Source organism: Canis lupus, chromosome 6, assembly GCF_011100685.1.
Source record: "Canis lupus familiaris isolate Mischka breed German Shepherd chromosome 6, alternate assembly UU_Cfam_GSD_1.0, whole genome shotgun sequence".
Lineage (NCBI taxonomy): Eukaryota > Metazoa > Chordata > Mammalia > Carnivora > Canidae > Canis > Canis lupus.
The window spans coordinates 69,812,636-69,830,224 of record NC_049227.1 but is presented as its reverse complement, the minus strand read 5'-3'; the positions used below and the strand labels follow the sequence as shown (position 1 = coordinate 69,830,224).

Genomic DNA, 17,589 nt, shown 5'->3' with positions numbered 1-17,589 from the left:
CTGACCAGAGGACTTCCTCGTGGGTGTGATCCAGTTGCCTGGAATCGTGAGGAGCCTTGGGGACCACCTTGGGATTCTCCTCTTGACATCTTCTGCCCTCTTCATCTGACATCCAGTTTGTTGTAGAGCTTCGAGCCGTGTCATGTCAGCATGGGGGCAAAAGTTACGGTGGCAGCGGGGTGGTCATAGTATGATTAGGGCTGTATGTTCAAGAATGCGGGGATGACCCCGATACCCCTCCTCTAGTGAGGTGCCCTGAGGGGATATATCTCCAGGGTGAGAGCAAATGGGAACTAGGCAAGCCTCTGTATTGTCGACCAGGACCCCTTAGCTCCCAGTGCAGGGGAACCAGGAAACAGCTGGAGCGTGTGTCCTAGGCTAAAAGCCTGGGTGGGGCCTCTGGCTCTTCCTAAACCCCAATCTGACCAACAGAGGCTTTTACAATTCAAAGGGATGAGCAGATTGCCAGGCTCACATCTATGTAGTGCTTAAAAGGGGCCAGGCACTTGACATCTATTAACTCATTTTATCCTGGCAATCGTCCTATTGAGGTAGAAACTATTGTTAGCCTCATTTTGAAATGAGGGGAATGAGGCACGCAGGAAGAACAAGATAGCTCTTCTCAACAAAATAGAGTTTCTGGGTGGCATGCCCCTGCCCACTGGTAAACAGGGCCTAACCGGTCTTAACCAGAAGAAAACTAAGGTGGAGGTCAGAGGTGAGCAGGGCAAGCTCCTCCTCCCGCTCCACCTGCTAAAACCACTAAGCAGAGCCCTTACCACATTCCCTCTCCGCTGGGCTGAGTGCTCCTCCCAGTTAGAGCCCAACAGGTGGTGTTGGGCTGAGTGCTCCTCCCAGTTAGAGCCCAACAGGTGGTGTTGGGCTGAGTGTTCCTCCCAGTTAGAGCCCAACAGGTGGCGCTGGGCTGAGTGCTCCTCCCAGTTAGAGCCCAACAGGTGGCGTTGGGCTGAGTGCTCCTCCCAGTTAGAGCCCAACAGGTGGCGTTGGGCTGAGTGCTCCTCCCAGTTAGAGCCCAACAGGTGGCGTTGGGCTGAGTGTTCCTCCCAGTTAGAGCCCAACAGGTGGCGCTGGGCTGAGTGTTCCTCCCAGTTAGAGCCCAACAGGTGGCGTTGGGCTGAGTGCTCCTCCCAGTTAGAGCCCAACAGGTGGCGTTGGGCTGAGTGCTCCTCCCAGTTAGAGCCCAACAGGTGGTGTTGGGCTGAGTGTTCCTCCCAGTTAGAGCCCAACAGGTGGCGCTGGGCTGAGTGTTCCTCCCAGTTAGAGCCCAACAGGTGGCGCTGGGCTGAGTGTTCCTCCCAGTTAGAGCCCAACAGGTGGTGTTGGGCTGAGTGTTCCTCCCAGTTAGAGCCCAACAGGTGGCGCTGGGCTGAGTGTTCCTCCCAGTTAGAGCCCAACAGGTGGTGTTGGGCTGAGTGCTCCTCCCAGTTAGAGCCCAACAGGTGGCGCTGGGCTGAGTGCTCCTCCCAGTTAGAGCCCAACAGGTGGTGTTGGGCTGAGTGCTCCTCCCAGTTAGAGCCCAACAGGTGGTGTTGGGCTGAGTGTTCCTCCCAGTTAGAGCCCAACAGGTGGCGCTGGGCTGAGTGTTCCTCCCAGTTAGAGCCCAACAGGTGGCGCTGGGCTGAGTGTTCCTCCCAGTTAGAGCCCAACAGGTGGTGTTGGGCTGAGTGTTCCTCCCAGTTAGAGCCCAACAGGTGGCGCTGGGCTGAGTGTTCCTCCCAGTTAGAGCCCAACAGGTGGTGTTGGGCTGAGTGCTCCTCCCAGTTAGAGCCCAACAGGTGGCAAGGGCCAGCCTCCTCGAAATGCAATGGCCTCTGACCCCACCCATGGTCTTGCCCTCCCCTCCTGGCCCCGTTTGGCCCAGCAGGCATCTGGCCTGAGCCCCATTCTGAGGGAGAAGTCCACGAGGGTGAAGTCACCGGGCTTTGGAGCCACACACAGCTGGCTCAGGACTGTCATTAACTAGTCCTCCGTGGCTTTGGGCGGGTTAACCTCCCTGAGCCTCCACTTCCTCCTACCCAGAGGAGACTTAATACCCCACCCCCGCAGAGGGCTCAAAGGGTTAAAGGGGTGGCCTCCTGAAATGTTTGCTTGCGGAACCAGCCACCCCTACGGGGCCCTTGTGCCCGAAGGCTATGAAGACCCCAGCTCCCAGTGGGAGAATGCCAGGGACACCGGCAGGGTGATGCTGGGGGCAAGGGGTGGCGCCCAGGTCTCTGATTCACTCAGATGAGGGCAGGGTGCCCTTCGGGTCACGTGGTGTTGAAGGTTAACCACAGTCTAACGAAAAAGCGGCAGAGCTGGCACGGAGAGCCACTCCTAGGACTTCCTATTTTCTTTCTTTTCTTTTTTTTAAGATTTTTTATTTATTTACTTAAGGGAGAGACAGCACAAGCAGGCAGAGGGACAGAGGGAGAAGGCGGGTCTCCCTGGGCCAGGAGCCCCGTGTGGGGCTCGATCCCAGGACCCGGAGGTCATGACCTGAGTCGAAGGCAGCCCCAGGGCGCCCCTCCAGAGGACTTCCTAAGGCCGGAAATCTAGACCAAGGTGTTCCTGGAAAACGATCAAATAGTATTTCATTCAGAGAGCTCAAAGAATCTTGGGGACTAGGAGCACGGTGCAGGCCACTTCCGGCGGGACTGCCTGGCGGCTGGTCACAGTTTAGGCGCGAGGGAGCGGGCGAGGCAGGAGGCCAAACCCCCTCGTGTGGGAAGTGGCTGCACAGAGCAGCTGTTCAAACTCTGAGCCCGTGAATAAGTGCCCGGGGGGCTTCTTCCGGGCGGGCCAGGCCCGGGCCTGAAGCGGCCTTCGGCACCTCTGGGCACCTCAGCCTCCGGAGGCGCCGGGCCTGCCCTTACGTCGGGCCGGGGCTCCTGACCTGCTCCTGCTCGGGACCGTCCCCTCCGTCTGTACCTGAAGGCGTCCCTTCAGGCCCCCACAGTGGCCTCAGGACTCCCGGGAGGAGGGAGGTGGCTGGAGTCGCGGCGCAGGCCCGCTCCCCGGAGCCAGCCGCTCCCGAGCCCGCCCTCTGCTGGCGGGCGCCGGTCAGCCTCCTCCAGACCCGGCCTGCCGGGAGCCTTCTGACTCCAGAGGTTTAGCTCACGCTAACAGATTTTGGAGAATCTTCTCTTTTTCTTTTTTTAAGATTTTATTCATCTATTCATGAGAGACACAGAGAGAGAGAGAGAGAGAGGGAGGCAGAGACACAGGCAGAGGGAGAAGCAGGCTCCATGCAGGGAGCCAGACGAGGGACTCGATCCGGGGACCCCGGGGTCACGCCCTGGGCCGAAGGGAGGCGCTCAACCACTGAGCCACCCGGGCGTCCCTGGGGAATTGTTTCCACCGTGTGCCTTCAAGTACATCCCGTAAAGGGGGTAGATGGATGTTTGATCCACACTTCCTAGCAACTTACTGTCCTGTGTGGCCTACTACATGCAAGACTTGGGGCCAGGAATCCTGTACCCCCCGAACCCTGCACGAATTGCGGCCTCCTAGAAATAGGCCTAGGAGTTAATACCGACTGAGTACCATGTGCCGAGCAACGTCCTTACATTGTTTTATTTCATTTTATTTAATCCTTACAGCGATCTGTGATCATCCTCATTGTACAAATGAGAAAATTAGGGACACCTGACTGGCTCAGCTGGTAGAGCATGAGACACAGCCTCAGGGGTGTGAGCTCAAGCCCCACATTGGGCACGAAGACTACTTTAAAAAAAAAAAAAGAAAGAAAGAAAATTGGGCTGCAGAGAAATTGAGTGATACTTTCCGTTAATGGTGGCATCAGGTAGCTTAAAATTACAATTTGTTATTTTCTCTGATAAGGCTCTGGGGTCTGATGGGCTTGGCTGGCTGGTTCTCGCTTGAAGTCCGTTGTATAGTTGCCTTTATACAGTCAGAGAGTGGCTCAGGCTAGTGCACGTATCCAGAGCCCGGGGTTGGGGTGTCTAAAACAGTCAAGAGCTGGCCCGGCATCTCTGTTTGCGAGGCCTCTCCGCGTGGCTTGGGCTTCTTCCTCTTGGCTCCATGGTCAGAAGAGTCGGACATCTTCGATGACAGTCGACCAGGCCCAAACTGCAAAATTTCTTACGATCTTGCTTCTAAAAGCATACGGCGTCGTTTCCATTATATTCTTTGTACCCAAGTGGTTACAGGTCAGCTCAGGTTCCAGGAGGTGGAGCTATGGGCCCTGTGTCTCAGCGGGGCAAGACCTTGAAGTCCACCAAGGGCAGGAATTGATGGAGACCACCTTAGAGAGAAGTCACCACACCTTAAGCAGCCTGACTCCGAGCCCTGAGCATTCAACCCTTATGCTTCACTGACCCCACATCACACAGACACGGTCACCCCGGGCTCCTAGTGGTTGTGCAGGATAGAACCGGTACAAAGAAGGAAGTGATCACCTCTGCCTCAGTAGGTAGGGGAGGTTTCCCAGAGGAGACACACCTACGCGTACACACAGCTATGTCCCCTTAGTATGGAGGACAGATTGTGACTGCCCTGGGTAGCATACTCTGTGATCCCTACACATTGTGAGGTGACCAAAGCTGAGGCAGCACGTGGAAAGCCACTGATGTGGAAAACAGGAGCCGTGAAATCCAGTCTCGACCCTGCCACAGTGTAGTTTGAGGACCTTGAGAGGAACCAGAAGGCCAGGAAAGGAGAGAACTAGGGGTCCCAGGTTTCTCCAGAACATCATGGGGTGGAATTTCTGACCATATTGTACTCCTCCGCACCCCTAGATTGGAGACCCGCACTTGGTGATCTGTATGGACTGCTCAGCAGACACCATGACCAACCGCCTTCTCCAGAGGAGCCAGGGCAGCCCTTCCGTGGAAGACACCACCACCATCGCCAAGCGCCTTGAAACCTACTACCGAGCGTCCATCCCTGTGATTGCCTATTACGAGACGAAAACACAGCTACATAAGGTGAAACTTTTCATTTCCCTCCTCCAAAATGAGACAGTTACCCTTTTATTTTCCCAGAAAAGAGGGAGGGAAAAATGGGAATTTTGGGTCAAGGGATCTGGGAATTAGAGCTGCATACAGCTGCACAGTTTCACCTTTGTATAAATCAAAATTAAATACCCGTCATCATATAGACCATAGAAAGTTGGTCACAGAATTTTCACAGAGTCTGATATAGTTGCTTAAAACAATTCCTTTTGCCAAAATAGAGACGGCGGGGGGCGGGGGGAGGGAAAGAGGGAGGCACGGATAAGGCCGAAGTTCTGCCTTCTAGGACTTTGCTGAACAGGATGACTCAGAAGCCCCTGCTAGATTTGAGGTTCAGTGACTTGAACTTCTAGATTTTTTACGTAGTTTGTAATGGGCACTTGGATTTCTGACAGTAACTGTTAGTGGGAAGAGCAGCACGCAGGGCCAGGAGCGCAGGTTGGTCGGTGCAGCAGTGAAGAGGCTGTGGGGAAACAGGCGGCGTCAACCTAAGGATCACCCGTGAGATTCCCTGATGAATCACCATTAATTTCATGGATTTGGGAAGCCCATGTCCCAGTCCCGCCCAACCATTCATCTAATCAACATGAATGAAGCCCCTCCGGTGGGCCATCCCCTGCCCTAGTAGTGTAGATGCGGATCCTAGATGCGGTTCTTGCCTCCTGGAACTTCAGGTTTGGGGCGGGGAGGTAGACAAAGCTCTGATGGCTGTGTGGGGTCCAAGCAAGCAGAGAGTGAGCTCCAGGGGCCCTTTAGCCAGTCTGAGGTGGGGAGGAAAAGCATTGGGAAGGCCACTGGTCGACAACCAAGCTGAGCCTCAGAGGGAATTGATGGAAAGAGTCAGGAGGAACAAGGAACTAAGCTCGGCTAGGACGCCAGGTGCCCAGGAAAAGAGGGACAAGGGCTGGGGATGGAGGGGGAGGCACAGACCAGATCGAGATGGACCTGATGCAGAAGCAAGGTTGATGGGCGGGAGGGGGGAGGGGCAGGCAGTCAGGGGTGAAGGAGGAGTGCTCAGGCCATCAGCCTTTGGGGAATGGACCCCAGAAGGCTAGGCTGGGAGAGCACTCCCTGGGGGCTGGGCCCCAAAGCGCAGGGGAGAGCATTAGCCCCTCCTGTCTGCGGGTCCCAGGCAGTGGAGACGAGGCCTCGATCAGTACATAACAAACTTGTCTCCGGGCAGCTACATCATCCATTCCTTGGCAGAGGCCACGGATGATGAATTCTCTGCTTCTACACCTGTTAGTGGTCCATTTTCCCAGAATCCCAAGAACTTAGCCCTGGGAGTTGGAGTCTGAAAGGTGCCCCTTGACTTAACGCAGGGCCATCAAGGTCATGGCCCGAGAGCCACGGTCTCCCTGCCCAGGGCAGGCGTCGCGGATCCGCTCTGTCCTGCGGCCTCTGAGCAAATGACAGGACTTGGCCTGCAAGAGGAAACCCATGTGCTGCGCCTTGTGTCACGTCTGGTTGCCACATAAAACAAAAACTTACATTCAAGACAAGGCAAAAAAAAGAAAGAAAGAAAAAAGAAAAAAGGACATGATGTAAGAGCAGGGTCTTAAGACTCCAGGGCAGCAAAAGCCTGTACAAGATTAGCGATTTCCACCCTCTGTGTAGCCCGGACCGCATAGGAAAACCACCCGGCTAGGAGGGATCCCTTCCATTTTCGACTCCTAGAGGTGAAAAAGTCCCTGAGTAATTCAGAGTTTAACCACTTGGAGAGTCAGAAAAATCCCTTTCCTCTCCGTCAGGTGTCATTCCAGCCGAAGTTCCCCATACTCATGTGGACACAGGACTGATGGAGTCCTCAGATCAATCTGAGTTCTGGAATCCTCCTTAGAGATTCCTGAATGAGTGGAAGATGAAGTTTCCAGTTCCATTCGACTCCTCTCGTCAGCTCTCCCTGCGTGTCGGAGATGCTGGCAGCTGGGTCCGTGTGAGGGAGTATTTAGGATCTGCTGAGCAAGTATGCAAGAGGGCCCTGGCCCTGACTCTGGAGCAGGGTGGCTCCAGCCCCCAGGACTCCCAGTGGAAGTGCCTCTGCCCCTACAGGATGGACGGGATGGACGAGCTCCCTCCCCAGCCCTGCTGCAGACAGCAAGGGCCCTCTGAGGACTGGGTGCAGGGCGGTGAGACCCGCTTGCAGGTGCCCGGCAGGGTTTGCCAGCAGCTGGGCTACAGAGGTGGGGACTGCAGGAGGAGCAGGGGAAGGCGACAGGTTGGGTTTTTTCCACTGGGGAAGGGGAAAGGCTCTGTCCCTATCCGCTCCCTGGCCTCTGGGCTCCTGCCCCATCTTCCTGCAACAGCTTAATCTCCCCCCTGGATTCTAAGTGACAGTCTGTGGCTTGTCCCTGCAATGCTTTTTGGGTTGTTAGCACCTCCTCCCTGTCTGGTTGGCTTACTGAGCCCAAGGCAGGCCTGTGTGCCATCCAGGTGGGCCCCTGGAGCGTTCAAGGAGTTTTCTTACAACGAGGTCGGGGTGGTGAGTGCACTCCCAAGATGCAAGCAAGACAAATCCATAGCTCAGCAAGATTTAGGTAGGAGTTAGAGCCGCATCATGGCCCAGCCCAGAAGAGAGCACCCTGCACAAGCGCTTCCTTCAGGCCTCAGGGCTGCCCAGTCAGCTAACACCCCTGCCTAGTGACAGGCAGCCCTTCTGGCCGCCAGCTAGCCAAAACTGTGCAATGAAACTTCAAACAAGGTAACAGAAGAGCAAAGCGGAACGGATACAGCCCCCACCTTAATCTTTGTGCCCTAATTATGCCATCATTATACAAAACAGAACCTCTTATAAACCATGGGAGAGAGGTGTATGTGATACAAATGGATCCCCTGACTTTCCTACTGTCTTCCCTCCCTCATAAAGGCAGCTTTGCTCTGCATCTGAGAAAGCGCTAGGACAGAACTCTTCTTCATTCCACTCTCTTCCCGCCCTGTGCTCAGGGCAGACATCATTAATCAACCGTGGCCCTGCTCTCCTACCCCGTCTGGACAGCTGCCTCGGAAACTTTCCCAACGTGGCAGTGTGATACCCACACCCAGCTCACTACCATCCACCCCTAGAAGGAAGCTTTTTTGCATCTTGAGTGAGAGAATTTTTTTTTTTTTTTTTACTGAAATGTAGTGTTTCAGGGTAAAAAGCATAGTAACTGGCCAAAGACCCCTGGCAGAGAAAACACTGTCGTGGGGACCAGGACACCTGAGGCATAGTGGTGTGAAGGAGCTTTATGAATCTGGGTGGGTGACTTCACTGTGTGACCTCTCCCTTCATCATCCTAAACCAAGATGGGTGGACAAAGATCTCCTGGAATCCTCCAGGTCATCGCTATGATTGTTTGTTTTTTGTTTTTTTTTTTTACAGATTTTATTTATTTGAGAGACAGAGAACATGAGCAGGGAGGAGGGGCAGAGGGAGGGGGAGAAGTAGACACTCCGCTGAGCAGGGAGTCTGATGCGGGGGGCTCTGTCCCAGGACCCCAGAATCGTGAGCTGAGCCCAAGGTAGATGCTTAACTGACTGAGCCACCCAGGTGCCCCATGTAACTATGATTCTTGGGGAAAAAAAAATGTATATTATTTTCTAATCATAAAAGTAACATTATTTTAGAAAATACAGAAAGCTAGGCTCTTATGAGGTCTCATTACCACTCAGAGACACACGTTCTGGGGTATTTCCTCCAGAGCCCTAATCAATATAGGTAAGAGGCATCAACTCCAGCTGACCTAACGCGAAACACAAAACCTAATTATACGGCTGTGCAACCCACAGCAGGCCCAGGAAGGCCAGCAGGCCCACCAGGTCCCTCTTGCTTTGCACACATGCCTTCTTTTCTCATCCAGAATTTTCTTTCTCTGGCCCAGAAGCCAGAAGATGGCCACTTTGCAAATTCCACATCCACATGGAATTTAGAACAGCTCCAAATTCCAGACAGAAATGTTCTGACTGGCCTTGCTTTTTGCTCAGGATCTTGTCGCTGGTTCTGTCAACTCTGGCGGGGCACGTGGGGTCCCATGGGACTTTTTCATTTGTTCCGTGGGAGAAACCCCAGAAATAGCTACCTCAAGTGGTGTATAGAGAATTGTATAAATTAATAATTCAAGCTTCACTCTTTGCCAGGTATAAAAGTTAAGAAAAAGACACAAACTAGAAAATTTATGAGTATAAAGATAAGAATCTTCCACCCAAATTACTAATGAACATCTTTGTTATATTTTCTTACGTTTGTTTTTTCCACCTGTCATACACTTCTTTATTCATGGTGTAATCAGCCCAGAAATGCCCCAGGCCATAGATGAAGGGGGCCTGGTGACAGATGGTAAACTCTCCCTGGGTTATTTATTAGTCTTAATTAATTTAAGAGAGAGAGAGAGAGGCCATTGACTCAGTAAACTCGCATTTCACAGATGCAGGAAGTCAAGTTCTGGGGCAACTCTGTTTGCTGTTGCAGAGGAGAAGGCGGTTTTGTTCGGCCATTCTTCCGCTGCAGTGTCCCAACTTCATAAATAGTTTAGCCATTTTTAGTAAGTTCTGAAATAGAGCAACACTCATTGTTGTTCTGGGTAGTCATCCAACCTGGCAGGAGACTTCCTGTGAACTGAGGGCGAAGGAAGGAGAAAGGCAGCCGCGGGCACTGCCAGGAAGGGAGTGGAAGCAGAAGGCCCCAGAGGGACAGACCTCACCCCTTGACCCCCCTTGGTGGGCTGGAGTCTAACACAAGTGAGGGAGAAGCTCAGATTGCCGTTATACCTTGAATGATCCATTCTGGATTCTTGACTTTGACTCTTCTTTCAGTTGACTAAAATAACTCCAACTAACTTTTAGTTGGGTTCTTCTGTGAGTTTCTGAAAATGCTGCTATCGTTGCTTTACACGCAAGTGACAGCTTCACTGGGTATCACATTTAGGTCATAACGGTTTTCGATCAGCATTCAGAAGACATTGCTCCGCTGCTTTGAAACATTTAGTGTTGGAAAAGACAGAGACACATTGGGAAGCCCACTTTTTTCAGCTGGTATCTTTAAAGATTTGGGGTTTGTTTTTGGTTTTTTGGTTGTTTTTTTTCCCCCCAATGTTTTCATGTCCTTCAAAACTTGTGTCCAGGTATTAGTCTGCTTTCACTGACTTGCACCTTTTTTTTTTTTTATTTTTTTAACTCAGGAGCGTTTTCTGTAATTGTTCTTTGATTGTTTTTTTAAGTACTTCTCTTCCTGTTTCTCTTCAGAATTCCTCAAAAAACATAAAATTCTTAGATCTCACTCTGTTCCTTGTTTTTTTTATTTTTAAGATTTTATTTATTTGAGAGAGAGAGAGAGAGCACAAGCAGGGGGAAGGAGCAGAGGGAGAGGGAGAAGCAGGCTCCCCACTGAGCAGGGAGCCCAGCCAACCAGGGCTCGATCCCAGGACCCCGAGATCGTGACCTGAGCCAAAGGCTTATGCGTAACTGACTAAGCCACCCAGGCTCCCCTCACCCTGTTCCTTCTATACTGCCTCTGTACAGAAGAGATATAAATGCAACCCAATATGTAATTTTAAGTTTTCTAGTAGCCACATTTTTAAAAAGTCGAAAGAAATGGGTAACACTGATTTTCCCAAGTCTTTGAAATCCGGGGCATTTTTCATGCCAACAGCACATCTCAGCTCAAGAGCAACATGTGGCAGCGAGGTCTGCACTGGAGGGCACAGTTCTGTATCTGTCACCCACTCCATGATTTTCACTTCTGTGCTCTTGACTTTCTAGGAAAAATCCCCAAATTTGCTCCTTTCTGGTTCAGTCTTTACACTGTTGCTCCTGCTCCCTAGCTACCAGCACCGATCTTGAACTCTCCTGTGTATTTTCTGTTGGCCCCAGTTCATTCTTTCCTTCGCACGCTGTTGCCTTTTTAGCAGGCCTGCTCTCATGTCATGACTGCCTGTTCTTGCTTCACAGCAACCACGTCTTCTTACATACGTACGGCTTAAACTAGCCATAGCAGACATTAGTCGTCCCTCCCGTGTGCTTTTAGAGCACCGTTTCATTCTCCATCTTTCTATTTGTCGTGCTTTATTAAAATGACTTCTGCACATTTCTGTGGCTACCAAGAGAAGGAAATTCTTTTTTGTTGTTGTTTTAAGATTTTTTATTTATTTACTCATGAAAGACACAGAGAGAGGCAGAGACTTAGGCAGGGGGAGAAGCAGGCTCCCTAGGGGAGCCCAACCTGAGCCACCCCGGCATCCCTGGGAAAGTGAATTCTGTAGTGGAAAGAATTATGTCCGTCTTGTTCACAGCCCATCCCCAGCATGTAACACAATGCCTGGCACAAGAAAAAAAAAAGTGCTCAATAAATATTTTTTGTTGAGTAGTCAAAAAATTATATTTAAAATTTTTCTAGTTTCTGTGTGGTATGAGCATCAGAGATCTTCTTGCCTTCTGAATCCCTGTGGCGGTGCCCTGCCCTTTGCCTGTTTCTGTAGTTGTGTTTTCCCCAGAAGCCTGTTCTCTTAAGTTGACGCATCCTCTGTTCTGGTTGCCTACTGCTGTGTGACGAACTCCTCCAACACTTAGTGGCATAAATCGACAGCTGTGACTTGGTGGTCGTGGCTCCTGTGCTCCAGGGGCTTGGAGAGATCATGGTGGGGTTGGAGGATCTGGGGCCTCTGCTGGCGTGACTCAGAGCGCCGGGGTCACCCGGCCAGGGCCGCGGTGTCCACAGAGGCGGTCCCCAGCCACACGTCTGGTGCCTGAGCCGGGCTGGCTTGGCTGCACCTCCCAAGCAGAGCACCCAGGGCAGCCTCTCCAGGTTGGCCTGCGCCTTCTCCTGCTTAGTTCCTGGGTTCAGAGGTAGTGCCCCAACGGGAGCCTCCAGGGAGCCACTGTTCCCGGTCACCAGGGCAGGCGCCCCAAGGCGTCTTCTGGCGGAGCCAGGAAACCACAGGGCATCCCTCCTGTCACCTGCTGCTGGGGCCACAACTGTCCCTCGGGCAGCCCAGGGTCAAGGAGAAGGAGAGTGTATTTCGCCTCTTGATGCGTGAGTAGCAAGGCCATATTCAGAAGAGGATGTGGGGTGGGAGATGCTGCTTCATCTCTCTTTGGAAACTGTAACCTGCTACATCCTTGGATTTAGGGTGGAGTGGAAGGGAATCCGCCGACCCCCAGGACGGGCAGGTGATCTTTATCCCCACTTTGTGTGCTCGAGCACTGGTGGCGCCCAGGACTGGGCCTTTTCTGGCGCTGGAAGGCCTGCTGGGGTGCATCTGGGAGGCTCCTGCCCAATGTGGGGGCTCAGGACTGAGGCGAGCTGAGCAGGGACCCCTGAGAGGCACTTGCTCCCGTGGCTTTTTCTGCTTCCCCTCCTGTGCCAGGATCAGTCCTTCCAGGTTGGGATGTGTTGCCCCCCCGCCCCCCACCTCCCAAGTCGTTCATTTGGTATAAGGTCTTTACTTAGAGTTAGAAAAGGATGGCCTAGTGGGGCTTAGAGACGAGCCAGCAGGATCGCTGCTAGCTTTCCTGGTTCTTTTCCTTTCTTTTCTTTTCTTTTCTTTTCTTTTCTTTTCTTTTCTTTTCTTTTCTTTTTTCTTTTCTTTCTTTTTTAAGATTTTATTTATTTATTCATGAGAAACAGAGAGAGGTAGAGACACACAGGAGGAGGGAGAAGCAGGATCCTTGCAGGGAGCCCGATGCGGGAGTCAATCCTGGGTCTCAGGATCACACCCTGAGCCAAAGGCAGATGCCCAACCACTGAGCCCCCTCGGGCTGCCCTTCCTGGTCCTTTTCTAAATCAGGAGTAGATTATGGAATCTAATCCCCCTGCCAATAGGTAGCAATCCAATTTTTCAGAATTCCTGTGACCATTCACCTTTTTCTGGGTCTCCATGGGTATTTTGGTGGGAGGCTGGGTGAGACCTTATGAAGGGACCTCATATCCTGGCCAGGTCCCAGCCCCAGGGGGCAGGGGCGGCAGGGGGGACAGTGTCTCTCCAGATGCTCTGGAGATCAGATGGGCAAAGGAGTAAAATGCATTAGTGGGTGATTCCGTGATCCTAGCTGTGTAAAAACTGTCAAGTGGTCATGTTGGTGGCTGGGATTAGATTTATTTCAAAGTTTTTTTTTTTTTGTTAGTAATGTGCCCATTCTAATAAGCAAAGAGTAAATGTATCTATATGTATGTGTGTGTATAAAACTATTAGCAGTGCTCACCTCCAGCCTCGCTTCCCTCCAATAACCAGTGTGAACAGTTTATTGTGTATCTTTCTACCTCCTCCCCCCACCCTCTTCCCTCTCCTGTCTCTTCCCCTCCTTTCTCGCACCTTCTCTTGCTCTCGCTCTTCCTCTTGACCAGTCCACCCTGTATAAACACACACAGAAGGAAGGTTCTGACTCCATGAAGATCCTACTATCCTATACACAGTTCTCTGGCCGTCAGTACACATCACAGTGATGCTTTCCTTTTCCCTTTCTCTTTATTTAAAAAAATATATTTTATTTATTTACTAATGAGAGACACAGAGAGAGAGAGAGAGAGGCAGAGACACAGGCAGAAGGAGAAGCAGGCCTCTCACAAGGAGCCTGATGTGGGATTCGATCCCAGGACTCGGGGTCACGCCCTGGGCCGAAGCCAGCCGCTCAACCACTGAGCCACCCAGGCGCCCAGAAGTCTTTCAAATTCAGAAGAGCTCGGGGATTTCCCAGTTCCTGGCTGCTGGGCCTCGCCTGTCACTGCCCCTCGCCGGCGGGTCTCGCTCCTCAGTGGGCGGGTGAAGCCTCCCCAGACTCAGCCCGAGCTGCCTGGGCCTGGAGGGGCCTGGAGAGGACCTGGAGGGACCTGGAGGGGCCTGGAGGGGCCAGGAGGGACCTGGAGGGGCCTGGAGGGGCCTGGAGGGGCCTGGAGGGGACCTGGAGGGACCTGGAGGGGCCTGGAGGGGACTGGAGGGGCCAGGAGGGACCTGGAGGGGCCTGAAGGGACCTGGAGGTGACTGGAGGTGACTGGAGTTGCCTGGAGGGGCCAGGAGGGACCTGGAGGGGACTGGAGGGGCCTGGAGGGGACTGGAGGGACCTGGAGGGGCCTGGAGGGGCCTGGAGGGACCTGGAGGGACCTAGAGTCCGTCCTCCCCGCTGCAGCCCAGGAAGAAGCAAGGTGCCTGAAGGGGCAGGGCACATAAGGCGCCCTCGGCTTTGGGCCTCTCACTTGACAAATGAGGGGTGAGTCTTCCATCTGCCTCGGAGAGGCTTCAAGGACCCCCTTCTTTATGCCTCGCGCGAGGGGTCTTGCCGCCAGCACCGCGCCCTTCCTGGCGGTCAGGCCTGCCCCCAGATTCCCGCCAGGAGCTCCAGATCGCGGAGGACAGTCTTGCTCCCCCGTGGGCCTGTCGCGAGGAGTCGAGCTCACTGCGGGGGTGCTGTCCCAGAGCAGCAGGCCGGGAGGACTCGGGCCCTGGGGCTGGTCCTAGCGGCTGCTCTGGCTGCTCTGCTCCCGCCCGGGTCGCCCCTGCGCCGCTCAGGGCCCCAGGGCTTCCCTGCGCCTCACTCACCGCGGGGACCTGGCGGCAACAAAGTGGCGCTCTGTCCGCTGAGGCCCTCGACGCGGCAGATTTATGGGGCACCTGTAAGGTCCAAGCATGGTGCTTTCTTTTTTTTTTTTTTTTTTTTAAGGTTTTATTTATTTATTCATGAGAGACACAGAGGGAGGCAGAGACACAGGCAGAGGGAGAAGCAGGCTCCACGCAGGGAGCCCGATGTGGGACTCGATCCCAGGACCCCGGGATCACGCCCTGAGCCAAAGGCAGATGCTCAACCGCTGAGCCGCTCAGGCATCCCAGCGTGGTGCTTTCAATGGCAGGAACCCCAAGAGGCGGGAGACCCATGGACTGCAGCACGCAAGGCGGTAAACACAGTAGTAAGCGCACAGACTGTTCTGGCCTCCCGGAGCCGGGGCCCTGGAAAGGGAGGTAAAGGCTTCAGAGAAAAAGAGGGTATTGGAGCGGGTCCTAAAGGGGGGGGTATGGTTCATGGCAGGTGGAAGAGAGGGGGACAAGGGCATGACACGTGGAAGTGCCCAGTCACGTAACACACGGTGCCAAGCCGCGGCGGCTAGAGCCAAGAGCAAGGTGGAGGCAAGACTGCAGGACCGAGTCCGCTCGTTCATCCCTCCCCTCGTCAGCAAACCTGCTGGAGCAGCGTGCTCCGACAGAAATGGAACGTGGGCCACGCACATATAATTAAATATGTCCTAGGAGTTGCATTAACAAGAAAAAAGCAAAAAGAAACAAATGAATTTAATACTATATTTTCTTGAACCCAATGTGTCCTAAGTGTTAGGATGTCAACATGTCATCAATATAAAAATCATGAGATACTTGGAAGTATATTTTTGATATGTCTTCAATATCTGGTACATAAGCCTAACTCAATTCAGATGGTAAATTTTCATCAGAAATAGGACATTGGGGACGTCTGGGTGGCTCAGTGTTGAGCATCTGCCTTTGGCTCAGGGCATGACCCCGGGGTCCCAGGATCGAGTCCTGCGTCGGGCTCCCTGCATGGAGCCTGCTTCTCCCTCTGCCTGGGTGTCTCTGCCTCTCTCTGTGTGTTTATCATGAATAAACAAAATCTTTAAAAGGAAATAAGCGATTGTATTTAGTAAAATTTCTGGTTAAAACGTAGATTTCACAGACCCAGTTTGTTCCGTTCTATTTTTCAATTTTCCAATAACTGAGTCAAGTACCTGTTTTAAAAGTTGGATTGATTTTAATTACATAACTTTAAAGATTCAGTTCCTCAGTGCTAGCCACTTTTCAGGTGTTCGGAAGGCCCCTGTGGCTCCTGCACTGGATGAAACAGTTCTCGACTATCCTAGAAAGTTCCAAGTAAACAAGGAAAATGATCAGATGTGTCTTAGAATTTTTTTGATACCTAGAAAAGCTGTCTCATGTTACACTTCAGACGAAATTTGGAGGAAGAGAAAAAAGGAGTAAAGACTTTATCATTTTTTATTTTATTTTATTTTTAAGATTTTGTTTATTCATGAGAGACACAGAGAGAGGAGGAGGCAGAGACACAGGCAGAGGGAGAAGCAGGCTCCTCGCAGGGAGCCCGATGCGGAATTCGATCCCAGGACCCTAGGATCACACCCCGAGCTGAAGGCAGAGGCTCAACCACACTGAGCCACCCAGGTGTCCCAATTTTATCATTTTTTAAAAGATTGTATTTATTCATTTGAGAGGCAGCAGTGGGAGGGGCAGAGGGAGAAGCAGACTCCCCAGTGAGCACAGAGCCCGATGCGGGACTTGATCCCAGGACCCTGAGACCACGAATCTGAGCCCAAGGCAGACGCCGAACCCACCGGGCCACCCAGGTGTCCCCAGAAGGCAAAGTTTTATTTTTTTATTTTTTTAAAGACTTATTTATTTATTTATTTATTTATTTATTTATTTATTTATTTATGATAGACAGAGAGAGAGGGAGGCAGAGACACAGGCAGAGGGAGGAGCAGGCTCCATGCAGGGAGCCCGACGTGGAACTCGATCCCGGGTCCCCAGGATCACACCCTGGGGCAAAGGCAGGCGCCAAACCACTGAGGAAGGCAAAGTTTTCAATGTGACTTTGTAAATAGACAGTCTGCACTTTGGAAAATTCTGCGTGCAGGGAGGTGGTCAACATGCAGATGGTGCCTCACCCTAAAATTGTCGCCACGGCAGCGGGTCTTTAAAGCTGTACAGGGTAAAGGGGGGCCTGGCCCCTGCCCCCCGCGGCCTTGACAGAGAGGAGGACTCTGTGGCCTGAGCGGAGGGCTCCCCGGAGGCGTCGTTTGCATGACCCTGACTTCTGAGGACAGCGGCCCGCAGGTGCCACAGGTGCCGCAGGTTCTGCAGGTGAGGGCAGTGGCGCGGCCCGGCAGGGAGACTCTGCGGGGCTCTCAGAGGAAGGGGCGGCCCTGCCTCCCCCGCCCCGTGGCCGCTCAGGGGGAGTCGCAGGAGCCCCAGGACGTGGAGCCCGAGAGACTGAACTAAGTCAAGCCGGTTTCTCACGGCGGGGGGCGCAGGAGGAACAGCCCCGCGGGCATCGGGGAACACGATGCCCCGCTTAGGTCTGCAGATCCGCAGAAGCCAGAGGAGGAACAGACGCGGCGCGCACTTCCCAGGGCAGGGCGAGCACCGCCCTGATGCAGCGTGTGACCCGCCGGCTGCCCTCCCCTGAGACGCAGGTGCAAACCCGAGATTCAGTGGTATTTCCTGTTCACTTGCCCTTAGCTTTTTGAGGGGAAAAAAAAGATATTTTTTCTATATGGATCACTTACTGCAAGATTTTAGATCAAGTCTCAGACCAAAAAAAGATAGGTTTTTTTTTTTTTTTTTTTTGAGATTTTACTCATTTATTCATGAGAGACACAGAGAGAGAGGAAGAGACCCAGGCAGAGGGAGAAGCAGGCTCCCGGCAGGGAGCCTGATGTGGGACTCGATCTTGGGACCCCAGGACTCCAGGGTCCCATCCTGGGCCGAAGGCAGGCGCCAAACTGCTCAGCCCCCCAGGGATCCCCGAAAGATAGGCTCGTAAAGTCAGAAGCAAACCCACTGAGCTAGCTTTCAGTTAAATGCACTAAGATGACCTGGTCCCTTCCGACTTGGCTGGCCCAGGGCTG

General features: G+C 52.9%; 1 protein-coding gene across 2 annotated transcripts in view; it reads left to right on the top strand.

Annotated features, from left to right (window-relative positions):
* The window catches only part of AK5 (adenylate kinase 5), a 237,479-nt gene that overhangs the window by 213,462 nt on the left and 6,428 nt on the right, over nt 1-17,589 (top strand). For both annotated transcript variants that reach the window (XM_038541633.1, XM_038541632.1), the window contains exon 13: nt 4,761-4,949. In XM_038541633.1, coding sequence (XP_038397561.1) covers nt 4,761-4,949 — 189 coding nt within the window. The remainder of the gene's footprint in view (nt 1-4,760; nt 4,950-17,589) is intronic.